We start from the raw sequence: 11648 nt of genomic DNA on the forward strand, positions 1-11648 counted from the left end.
TTTTTTTTTTTTTTTTTTTTTTGTCTTTTTTGAGACAGGGTCTCGCTGTGCAGTTCAGGCTGGCCTTGAGCTCACTTTGTAGCCCAAGCAGGCGTCGAACTTGCAACAATCCTCCTGCCTCAGCCTCCCAAGTGCTGGGATTACAGGCACGCGCCACCACGTCCAGCTGCCCTCACTTGTAATTGAGGAAAGACTATTGTTCTGGGAAGGTGGGCAAGGAAGGCCAGTACAACGCCTGGACAGCCGGCCTGTGTTGCCAAGGAAGACCAGTTTTAGAAGGCTGAAGATGTGCAAGCCTGCCTGAGCATCTTCTGGGAACTCTTAAACTTGGTGTACGTTGCTCCCATCTGAAAACCCCTAATCCAAAGCCCTGAAGGCTGAGCACTGCATGTTCCTTCTGGAAAACTCAGGAGAAAAACAGAAACTGGCATAGTCCCCTCCAGCAGCTACAAATCACGTTTCCTTTTACCCTCTGGCCTCCCACGCACTTCTCCCTTGTACTCCTACTTCCCTGTCCCACAACCCCGCTGGGTATTAGAATAACCTATTGATGAGGTGTCAGAGCCTCCGTGCTACACGTGGCCCTTCTTATAGAAGTGCAGTGAGGACTAAACGAGACCTACTGTGTGCCTGGCTGTGAATCTAAGTCTGCATCATGAGGGCCTGGAGATGGTGACAGGCAGCCTCGGGCTTATCCTGAGGAGGGAAGGACCTGCTGGCCCAGCAATGGCAGCAGTTCCTAGGATCCAGGAGCTGTGGCTTCCGTCTTACTCTACCTTTGTGGGTCTCTCTCTCTCTGAGATTCCTCCTGGCCTCAAGGTCCAGGGCAAATACTACCAAGGCAGAAGACCTTTCCAAGGGGTCTGAAGGGTTGAATGAGCATTACAAAGGGCCCAGAAGAAGGACGCAAACTCCAAATCCAGCCTTTATTGCCACTATTTCAGTGGCTGAGCAGAGGAATTCGCTCAGCCCTGCTTAGCTCATTCCCAGACAGAGGCAGCTGGAGGGGAGTCCCTGAAGGCGCTTCCCCGACCCCACCCCAGGAAGGGCTGGGGGCAAGGGCAAGGTCTCGGCTGCTGCTACCAGGTACAGGGAAACTTCGTCAGTAAACTCACCTCTGGGTGTCAGGACAGACCCAGAAGCCGGCAGGAACCAGGCAGGAACTGGACAGGAACATCAGGTGTTGGGAGGGTAAGTGGACTGAACAGGTAGGGAAATTCTGGGGGTCCCCAACAGCACTGAGATCTCACAGAGGAGCCCCGAGGGTCTGCTGGCTCCAGGGACTGAGACCCTGAGGAAAGCACCCTCAGACTGAGACACTCACAAAGAACCCTGATATCTCCGCTCCGCTGTGCAGCAAGGGTCAGGAGACACCCAGAGGGAGAAGGAGGAAAGGGGCTGGGAGGGCCACGGACACTGAGGGAGGCTGGGACGAACACCAGGGCTGGCAGGGGTCGGGCCTCTAGCTCTGCTGCTCCTGCTCGCGGATGAGGTTGGCGATGGGGCTGGTGATGCCACCTATCAAGGTCCAGTACTCGTCAAAGCTGATGCGCCCGTCATGGTTGGCATCCAGGTTATGGATGAGCTTGTCAGCAGCCTTTCGGTTTCCTGTGTCCTGCAGGGGAAACAGAGGTCAGCAGTATAGCAGGGCAGCAGCCCCAGGGAGCACCCATACAGGGCCCAAGGCAGAGTCCCAGAGTGGAGCCTGGGCAGCTGTGTCCTGAGAAAGACAGAGTCCTCCCTGGCTGAGCCTGGGCACCCTGAGAAGAGAGGCCTATAGGGAGGCAAGGGGATCCTGAAGTGGGAGGAACAGCAAAGATGGAGGCCTCCCTCCATCTGGAGAAGAGCACCCAGAAAAGGTGGGAAGGGGACAGGACAGGCCCCCTGGGGGAGGGCCACACCGTCAACATGTGGTTCAGCTCTTTCTGGAGCATCTTGCGGAAGCTGCTCTTGCTGATCTTGTTCTTGACCAGGCTGTGCTTAGACACGTATTTATAGAAGTTCTCCACCAGGACGACGACGGCCTTCTCCAGCTCCGTGTAGCAGTCCGCCATCTCCTTCCTTCAGGTCCTCACTGGCCTGGGCATCATAAAGAGGGAGATGAGGAGAGACTCCATAGGCCAAGCCTCCCACCAGCGCCCACCCTGAGCCCCCACCAGCCCCAGGACAACTCATCCTCTGGACAAGAGAAGAGGTGGGAAAGGGAAACACAGGAGTGTGGGGGTGGCCCTGGAATGACAGCTATGTGGTTCCTCTAATCCAGATGCTTCCCAGCTCAACTGCCCAGACAGGTTCTCCAGGTCCTTCCCCAGCCCCGGGCTCTGGGCTGCCACTGCAAGAGGCTCCTATGGGAAGAGGAGGAGGGAACTGCCCAGCCCAGCCTGCGGATTGCACCTGGCCTTGGACCCAGGGCCCTGGGGACAAGCACAGCTAGGAACTACTAGGATGGGCCAAGGCAGATGGGGGCCAAGGCAGTGGGTCTCTGTCTCTGACCCTCAGGAATGCAGAAACCCCAGCCCCAGGTAACAAAGGGAGAATTAGGGGCCTAAGAGAACCCCAACTCCTTCCCCAGGCTTCAAGACAGCAAATCCAGGGGCTCAGGCCATGGCTACCCTTCTCCAGGAACGGACAAGGCTCTGACCCAACAAATTAGATTTTGTGTACCACAACCACATTCTGCAAGCTTCCCCCACCCACCCGCCCACCCCTAGATAGACAGCAGGACACAAAAACACCCCCTACTCCATTACCTAAGGAAGAGCCAGGCCGGGTGCTGCCACAGCTGGAGACAGACCCTGGACACAGCAGCTGCAACTCTGTCACCCTCCAACCCAGGACAAAAGGCACTCACATTCCAAGCGGATATAGCCTTCTGAATAACAGGATATGAGGGAGCAGGCGGATCTATTATGTGAGTCGCCGCCCATGCCCAGAGCCCCCCCAAGTCAACCCTGGCAAATCAGACTCCCCTCCTGCCTTCAAGCCAAGGAATGAGCTCCAGTCGCCTTCACCCAGCTGGTCATAGCAAGAGGAGGTGGACACAGCAGGGACACAGCCTCCTGCCGTACAGGCCTACACACCCACCGTCTGATGTAGAAGGGAGAGCCCCTTTGCCAGGCCCTGCGGCCACCTCCTGCCCCTGCTGCCTGCATTCTGCTCTCTTCCGAGGTCGTTCCTACTGCCCTGCCTGTTGCTGTGCCCCCTCCACCCAGCAGAAACCATCTCATGGCACCGGCCCTGCCCAAGCCATGCCTCCTACAGGAAGGCCGCCTTGACCTCTGCCCTCAGTGTACTCCTCCCTAACTCCCACGGACATGTCCATCTGCACTACACCAGCACCTGCTGGGGCCGCTGTATTGTCTGAACCTCACGTCCAAGCTCAGGAACTTGAGGACACCTCTAAATCCTGGATGTTCAGCTGTCTTCCTTTTAGTCTCTGGGTCTCCCCTGGCCCAGCACCTTGTTTAAGGGAGGTATTCTAGAAATTTTTCACCTCCTTTCAGCCCTGACACCAGGCTCTTGACCATTTTTCTAAGCTTTTTCTTTTATGGAGCTTTTTCTGAAGGCAGTGTGAGACCAGGAAGAAGAGGGTAGGCCAGGCTGCAAAAAGGAAGGACATTGGAAAGGGGGGGTTCAGGCTGGGGCCTCCCTGTTGGGAAACCCTGCCCTCCTGTCCCTCAGCAGCCTGACCACTTTGGTCTGTGGCTGGAAGGATGACATATAACACAGGAACTGTAATCTTTCCATACTATTTGTTTGTTAAGTGTGTAACTGTGTGGTTCAATTTTGGGGCTTTGTTAGATGTTCGCCCACATCTCTGACTTCTAACAAATCAGGAGGAAAACTTTTTTTCAACCCATGATTGTCTGCTGTGCTGCCTTCGAAGGGGGAGTGAATGGTCTAGGCCCATGAAGAGCATTCCTGGTGATTCTGGAAACTGTGCCCATTTCGGGAAGGACTGCACCAACCTCATCCCACACCAAGCCTTGGGAGAGGGAAAGAACTCCGAGATCTCACTCCACCTTAACCATCCCAGACCTCTTCCTTCAGAGAGGGATCCTACGGGGAAGAAGAAGAGGAGAGGAGGAGAAGGAGGAAAAGTATGGATGTTTTGAGCGCTGCACCTCTGCTGCTCAGCCAGCAGGCCGCCCCCTCTCCTTCCACCTGCCTATCCTCAAACCCATCCCAAGCCCTCCCTGGACTCTGGATACACAGAGCACCCCACATAGCCAGCTCAGCTCCCTTCCCTCAGGAGTGCAAGGAACTCAGAGATGTTGCTTCAGTGTCCCTGGACTTCCATTCTCAGGCACTGCCAGGAATCTGTCGCTCCACACCTTATAAAGTGGCCAGCACTGAAATAACCATCTGAATGAGAGGTTTTCTGAAAGGAGGGCAGAGCGGGCCGGCCGTGTCATTACTCTCTTCCCCCCCCCCCCCCCGCCATCCCTGGAAGCCAGGAGACAGACTCTGCCACCCCACCCATCACATAGGCGCCCCATCTCGCCAGCAGTCAGGCCTGAGGATCCCAAGCATGGAGGGAAGGCAAGTGTGCTGTCTGTCCCATAAGCTCCGTCCCAGAAGGGAGGCCAGGAGGTCATTTCTGCTTCGATTTTGCCACCAGCAGATATGGGCTTGAGAATGTGGGGGCGGGAGGTGAACGGCACACACTGGAGCCTTCCAGCGAGCAGAAACAGGAGGACCGCTTGTCCCTGAGGGATGGCTCACCTCAGGCCCCACCCCTCCCCCAGTGCTCTCACCCTCTCCTCCAGGCTGATTCATCATTGAGCAACAAGCGGCTCCTCCCCCCACCCACCTGAACCCAGCTTGCTGACTTTTCCAAAAGCCCAAATTGCCCTGACACCATGCCCCTGGGTCTTAGCCCCTGCAGGCCTCCCCTCCCACCCGCTCCCACCCCAACTCTCCATGCCCCTCAGTATACATCCCGAAAGTCGCTACATCCTCCAGAGTTCGCCTCTTCCCACCCCATGAGGGTCTTTCATCTTTTGCGTTTCACTGAGATGAGTCCCTAGACTCCTATTCCTCCTGGTCACCATCCTCACTGGAGCCTAGCCCTCTCCAGACTGAAGTGTGACACTCTCTGTGTCTGCTCTACCTCAAATCCACTCTTTGCCATTCATTTGCTTACACATTCGTTCCCTGCATCATGTACTCAATCTCATTCATTGTCTTACTCGTGCATGAAAGCATTCATCCTCTCATATATTCATTCAACCACTGCCTTCTTAATTCACTCACCTGGCCCAACTGCCTTCAACACACAGGAAGGTGCAATCTAACCTGGGCTGGTAATGCAAATTCTATCTGCAAGCCTGTTTCAAAAGAGTCTCTCCAGCCTCAACAGACCCCTTCTCTGCTCCCGCACATGCTTTGGTTTGCTTGTTCATTCATTTGGTTGATTGAGTAACTGGTTGGTTGGTTTTATGTTTTGGTTTTTTTTTCAAACAGGAATATGTAGCTCAGGCTGGTCTTTGAGTTCACTATGTAGCCCAGGCTAGCCCCAAACTCTCAGTGATCCTCCTGCCTCAGCCTCCCAAGTGCTGGGATTAAAGGCGTGTGCCTACATGCTCAACAGTTGGTTGGGTTTTTTGAGACACGATCTCACTACGTAGCACAGCCTGGCCTTGTGCTCTCCTCCCTCCTCCTGGCTCAGCCTCCCAAGTGCTGGGATTACAGGCGTGCACTACCATGCCCAGTTCCTTGTATGCTTTTCGCAGTTGCACAAGGCTGGTTGTTCACACAGGTGCCCCTGCCGCACCCTTCCCTACCTCGAAGGACTCAGTTTCTCATGCACACATGCAGAGGGAAGAACTCTACCATTCCTCATCTCCTCTGTGTGAATAATCCATTTACCTACTACCCACTTTCACTTTCACAACAAGAGGTGGATTCCTCTGAAATTTTTTCCAGACAAGTGAAAATGGAGGAGTTTGATATGGGGAGCTACACACACACACACACACACACACACACACATGACTACTGCGAGCCTGACCAACACTCAGACAGCTCTTCGCTAGTCCATGAAGAAAGGGTGAGCTGCCCTCACACCACCCTACCCTCAGCTGGGCTGGACAGAGGAAGGTTAGCATAATGAAGCTGGCTCCCCCCAGAGAAGGCAAAACAAGTCAAGCAAGGACCTGCCCGCGTGGTGGAGAAGCAGCCAGTTCCAGGTCTGGTCCCCTGCCCTCTCTGCCTCTCCCAGGGAGCTCCCAGGTTTCTCCCCAGGGCCTCACCCAAGCCCCTGCCAGGGAACAGCTCCTTAAGCACAGTGAGGCCTGTGTCTGGGATCTGCCTGGGTCTTCAGGTGGAAGAGAAGCCACCTCAGCCCCTGCCTCCTCTCTCAGGCCCCCTTGGGCCCGCCCTCGTTCCTCCTGGGCTCCGTTACCTCCCCAGGACATGGCTCCCGGAGCCCAGCGAGGCCTGTCCAAGGTCTGAATAGCCCCCAACCCCCACCAAAGCACACTTGCTCTTTTCTGTCTGGGAGGGATCGGCAGCTGTGGGCAAAGCTCCGGAGTGCCTCTGCCCACTGTCCCAGTCCCTGGAGAGGAGCCCAGTCATCTGCCGGTCAGCGAGAGGGTCTCAGTCACCCCATCCACCCCTCTGGAAGCTCCACCCAGCCCCCAATCTCACCAGGACTTCCCATTCCCAAACTGGCCTTTGAGGAAAGTTAATAATTAACAAAATCTTCAGTTCCAGTCTCAGCCAGGTCCCTCTCCCCAGGTCTCCTTACCACCCCTTCTCCTGGCCTCCCAAATCTGCGGGGTCCCTCTGGCAGCCCCAGACCTCCCAGGCTGGGCCTGGGGTCCTCACCTGTCTCCTCAGTCCACCTCCTGTCCAGTAGGGCTCTGGGGTCCGGGCTCTGGCACTGCCAAGCAGCTCCCCAGCTCGGCCCAGCCAGGACTCCTCCCCGCTGCGCTGCACTCCCAGACTGTCCCACTCCCTCTCGGCCTGCCCAGCTGAGCTGGCTCGGTGGGGAGGTAGTGACTGAGCTCCCTCTTGGCTTGGCCCTGGGGTTGGGCCCTTGTTAAAGGGATACACACCTTTTTTAACACCCTTCTACCCCCACAAGGGACGGAATGGTGGAAGCTGGCCCTCCCCAACCCCACCCTCCTAACCCCTCAGGGCCTGAGCAGAACCTGACAGGGTGAAGGAAGGAAAGGGCTGTCACTTGTCTTTCTGTCCTGGGTCACCAGAAGGCCAGTTTCTGGGGTCCCCAACAGACAAGTTCAGTTAGCATTCCAGGCCAGCCCAGCTGACCACAGAAATTCCTTGCTGTTGGGATTTTAGGAGTAACACCTGATTTCTGTGGACACCCAGGGACCAGAGGCTGGCTCCAGTCTTCCCTTTCCAGTTCAGCCCAACCTGAGCTCCCGAGACCCTTCCCCAAGCCCTTCGTACACAGCAGAGGGCTCCTCCGCAAACTCCCATTTCCTGCTTTCCCTCGGTACTCAAGAAAACAGCAGCTGCACCTCCCCATGGCAAGACCACAGGCAAACCAGAGAGGACCCCTGCCCCACTCCCCCAGCGCTGGCTGTGTGACTATGGGATGGGCCATGCCACTCTTCAAACACTGCTACAAGGGCAGGAGTGTCCACACCCCCGCTTTACAGGTAACATACTCCAAGAGCATGCCCGGAAGCGAGCCGTAGAGTGAGGATTCAAACCGCCAGTGAGCCTGTTCCCCAGCCCCACGTTTCCCTAGTCAGTAGTCAGCCAGGCCCCAGGACACCCGGCTCATGTCCTTTCCCCCAGAGGCAGGTGCACACACATGCACACCTCCATCTCTTGTGGAGGGCCACATGCAGGCGCACTAGCCCTCGGAGAGAACCGGCTCTTCCACCTTTTGCGCCTGTACAACCCTCAGCCCAAATGTACAGAGAGAGAGAGCTCTCAGTCACCTCCACTGCCCACACTCCGTAGGACACACCCCGAGAACCCCTGACTCCATCCCCAAGAGCCCTTTACCCAGGGACCCTGAGGGCATCCAATCAAGACAACATTTTCCTTTTTTTCAATTTTTTTATTAATCAAATGATACAAAACAATTATCATTCTGTAAATGTCCAAGCACCCCTAAATCTTCTCACCCCAAAATCACACCTTCCCCAGCATCTCTTTTGAGCCTGCTCCCCTTCTCTCCTCCCCCAGCCCAGGGACAGAGGCCAGGAAGGAGGCCGGGGCAGGGTTGGATATAGGAAGGGATAGCACCAGACAGACAGCTACAGCTTGGCTTGCGGAGGAGGCAAAGAGGGGCAGCGTCTCAGACGCCCTTTTCAGTATGTGTCCAGCCACATTCCCAGCCCATTCTCCTGATCATTTCCCATAGCCAGCTCCTCTCTGCCCTTCCCCTACTACCAAATCACTTGGCCCTCACACCACCTTTATCCCTCTGTGCCCTCCCAGGCCCCAACCTCCCCCAAGCTTCCTTTAGTGAGGGGCTCCTAGACCCATGAGCTCCCTGGAGCTCCCAGGACAGCGCAAGCCCTGGGGTAGGACCAGGGAGGAGCAGGACAAGGAGTTGCAGCACGGGGAATAAGGGGGTAGCGCTGGAGAGAAATTTTATTTCCAAGACCACGGTCTCTAAGATCCCCTCTCCCCAACATCCCCCCAAGAACTCCGGGAGGGGGTCTTCAACTCCCTGGAACAGGACTGTCCAGCTTCACGCTCTTGGCTGCTTCTCCAATCAGCTCCCAGAAGCTCCCAAACTCCAGTTTAGAGTCGTTACAGTTGCCCAGGTTGGCAATTTTCTCTTCCAACCCACAATTGCTCTGAGGGGAGGGAAGACACCATAGCTCAGCAAGGTGGCACCTTCAGATCTTCCCACCCCACCCTGCCCGGGAGCAGGCAGCAGGACCTGAGCCACCTGGCACTGGCAAGGGGGAGGAGCTTGGGGCTGCCAGTCCCAGCATGGGTGAGTCTGGGAGCGCTTGCTTGGGAAGTCAGGACTGTGGGGGTGAGGTCTACTCTTAGTACCGGCATGAGGTGGGGCAGCTGCTGTGTGACCAGGTCCCGGAGCTCAGACGGGGTCAGGGTCTCCTTCCCACCCTCCACCGAGTACTGGTGGAAGTTCTTGATGAGGGTCTCAATGGCCCTCTCCACATCACTGAATTCCTGGGCATCCTGAGGGCAGGAGACAGAACGTCAGGGGTGCAGCACCCACCCCACGACAGACACACTGCTTCCCTGGGAGCCTTGGCAAAGCCAAGAGAGCAGAAGCCAGCTGGAAGGCAGCCACCCCTGCCCGCACCAGAGCCCAGAACCCAGCCCCGCTCCCTCACCCCTGCGCCAGCTTCCAGGCCACAGAGGCCCCTGCCTCAAGGCCTCCTCCCGGCCACCTCCAGCAGTAAGCAGAACAGGTCCCAGCGCCTGTCCTGACACCTTCCCAGGACTCCATCAGCACCACCCTGTGTGGGGGTCAGGGAGAGGACTCGGGGCTCACTGGCAAGATCTGGGTGCAAGGCAAGGCCAAAGCAAGGGGCAAAATCCTGGAGGACATACGCTCTCAGAACAGCGGGGAGGAGTGTGGAGACAGAAAGATAGGCCAGGAGTGAATGGGCCTACCTCAGCATTGGCTGACCGGCACTGTCCCATGGTGCCCAGGCACTTGGCCCTTCGGTGAGAATTTCGTCGTCCTACAGCCTTCCCCAGAAGAGCTGATGGCTCATGATCTGCCTAGAGGAAAGGGGTGAGGTGAGGAGGAGGTCAGCCTTCTTGAGGTGGGGAGGAGGTCAGCCTTCTTGAGGTGAGGTGGAGGTCAGCCTTCCTGAGGTGAGGAGGAGGTCAGCCTTCTTCCTCAGTGGCTGCCTTTGGCTCCACCAAGCCCTTCCGCCTCACTGAGGTGTCAGGGCCAACTCCACACAGCCCCAGTTCCTCCCCAGGCTCCAGGACTAAGGCCTCACCCATGTAGAGAGAATCCCTTGGGCCTCACTTCAGCCTCGTTCCCCCTACCTCCCCGAATCACTGGAATGCACACACCCCAAGCTCCGAGGCCCAGGCCCCTGCTCTGCCCTAGAAGACACAGGAAGCACAGGCGCAGGTGCCCCCGGATACCTGCCAACCCGGACAACGTAATGACTCTAAACTGGAGCTTAGGAGCTTCTACATGAAAAGCCCTGGGTCTCCTTACCTGCTGGCAGCCGCTGAGACTGGACGGGAGGAGCCAGCTCACCTGGACTCAGCTCATATACCTGGGGAAAGGAGGGGAGGCGGGGAGGGCGGGCTGGGCCTCATCCCTCAGCCACCCCTGCTAAGGCTGCGCCTTCCCCGGGCTGGGAGCCAGCAGCTTGGGCCCCACCCTGCATCAGCCAGAGCTCTGAGCCTGTCCTATCCCTGTCAGGAGGAAGGAGTCGGAGAGGGCTGGGGCTGGGATGCCCCTGGCCCCAGACCAGCACGTGGAGTGACAGGAACAAAAGGAAGAAAGGCTGGAGGGTGTGGGAGTAGAGATCCTATGGTGAAGCAGACAGGGTCTCAGTAGCCAGGAAAAAAAAGGAAAAGCAGGATTAAGACAGAAGAGGATGCCGCACTCGAAAGTCTCTCTCTCTCCTTCCCCTCTCTCTCCTCCCAACCAGCGCCAATTTAAATAGCGACACTCAGGCCTATCCAGACCCCAGAGCCTTTCCCAATCCTGATGGCAGACAGATGAATGGAGGAGGAAGGGCCTGAGAAGCTCGGCCTGGCAGAGGGAGCCACACAGCTGCGGACTGCCTTCCCGTCAGCCCTTGGTTCACACATTCAAGGCCCAGACGAGTTACTTGGCAGCTGACAACCTCTCCAAACTGGTCGGGCTACAAGTGCCTGCCTCCACCGAGTCCCATGTCTTCCCTAGCCCTGCAGCAGCTTGCAACAGCCACCCTCCAGTCCAGTGTCCAGAGTGTCACCCTGGGAACCCTGGCTGTGCTAACCCAAGTGGCCTCCTCACCTGCCCAGGCTCAGTGGGGTACCCAGCTTGGGTCAGGGCAAAGATGGATGGGGCCCAGAGCCAAGGCTCCTGGGAGCCTTCCCTGCACTCTGAGATGAGAGCGTATGTCCCACATCTAGGGCTGTCTTGTAGTTTGGATCTCCACTTACAGAGGCCCCCATGCAAGAGGGTCTCATTCTTTTTTTTTTTTTTTTTTTTTTTTTTGATACCGGGAATTGAACTCAGTACCTCAAACTTGCCAGGCAGGCACTGTGCCACTGAGGTATATCCCCAGGCCTACAAGGGTCTCATTCTGAGAGTTCTGTGCAGGGCTTCACTTCAGGGAACCCCCCCCGCCCGCCCCCGCAAAGGTCTTCCTATCACAGGGTTTCTCGGAGACTGGCTTGGCCAGCCACCCCTCTGAGCAGTCTCAGGCCAAGGTGTCTCACTGACCTGTCCCTCCTTGTGTGGAAACCCCTCTGGAATGTCTGCCAATAGCGCCAAGCCTGGATGTCACTCTGAGGTCATTGTCTGGGGGTCCTCAGTGGGTAGTGCAGCTCCATTAGGGGCCCTTCCTTTCTTTTTTTTTTTTTTTTTTTTTTTTTTTTTTTTTTTTTTTTGTCTTTTTGAGACAGGCTCTCACTATGCAGTTCAGGCTGGCCTTGAGCTCACTTTGTAGCCCAGGCTGGCCTCGAACTCACAACGATCCTCCTGCCTCAGCCTCCCAAGT

The 11648-nt window shown here is 56.7% G+C and overlaps 2 protein-coding genes across 3 annotated transcripts; both read right to left on the reverse strand.

Annotated features, from left to right (window-relative positions):
* Positions 1 to 907: 907 nt before the first annotated feature.
* S100a16 (S100 calcium binding protein A16) lies at positions 908 to 7009 on the reverse strand. 2 transcript variants are annotated; one of them, XM_005411416.2, is made up of 3 exons: positions 6832 to 7009; positions 1902 to 2079; positions 908 to 1615 (listed from the first exon to the last, which is right to left on the reverse strand). In XM_005411416.2, exons 2-3 carry the CDS (start codon positions 2052 to 2054, stop codon positions 1463 to 1465), a joined length of 306 nt encoding a protein of 101 aa, XP_005411473.1. In that variant the 5' UTR covers positions 2055 to 2079; positions 6832 to 7009; the 3' UTR covers positions 908 to 1462. The 2 variants fall into 2 exon arrangements, with proteins under 2 accessions (XP_005411473.1, XP_005411474.1); XM_005411417.2 differs by lacking the exon at positions 6832 to 7009 and adding an exon at positions 2751 to 2858.
* A 1011-nt stretch (positions 7010 to 8020) lies between these two features.
* S100a14 (S100 calcium binding protein A14) lies at positions 8021 to 10227 on the reverse strand. The gene is made up of 4 exons (XM_005411418.2): positions 10148 to 10227; positions 9583 to 9693; positions 8995 to 9141; positions 8021 to 8789 (listed from the first exon to the last, which is right to left on the reverse strand). Exons 2-4 carry the CDS (start codon positions 9610 to 9612, stop codon positions 8652 to 8654), a joined length of 315 nt encoding a protein of 104 aa, XP_005411475.1. The 5' UTR covers positions 9613 to 9693; positions 10148 to 10227; the 3' UTR covers positions 8021 to 8651.
* Positions 10228 to 11648: the final 1421 nt, after the last annotated feature.

Source organism: Chinchilla lanigera, unplaced genomic scaffold, assembly GCF_000276665.1.
Source record: "Chinchilla lanigera isolate Chin_1 unplaced genomic scaffold, ChiLan1.0 scaffold00144, whole genome shotgun sequence".
Taxonomy (NCBI): Eukaryota; Metazoa; Chordata; class Mammalia; order Rodentia; family Chinchillidae; genus Chinchilla; species Chinchilla lanigera.

Bases quoted from the DNA above. Each gene is read 5' to 3' on its own strand.
- S100a16 (XM_005411416.2), bottom strand. From the start codon at position 2,054: ATGGCGGACTGCTACACGGAGCTGGAGAAGGCCGTCGTCGTCCTGGTG. The intron at 1,616-1,901 runs GTGTGGCCCTCC...TTTCCCCTGCAG, and splicing joins AGCTGAACCACATGTTGACG to GACACAGGAAACCGAAAGGC.
- S100a14 (XM_005411418.2), bottom strand. From the start codon at position 9,612: ATGGGACAGTGCCGGTCAGCCAATGCTGAG. The intron at 9,142-9,582 runs GTAGGCCCATTC...TCCTGCCCTCAG, and splicing joins GCCGGTCAGCCAATGCTGAG to GATGCCCAGGAATTCAGTGA. The intron at 8,790-8,994 runs GTACTAAGAGTA...CCCTCCCCTCAG, and splicing joins AGCTGCCCCACCTCATGCCG to AGCAATTGTGGGTTGGAAGA.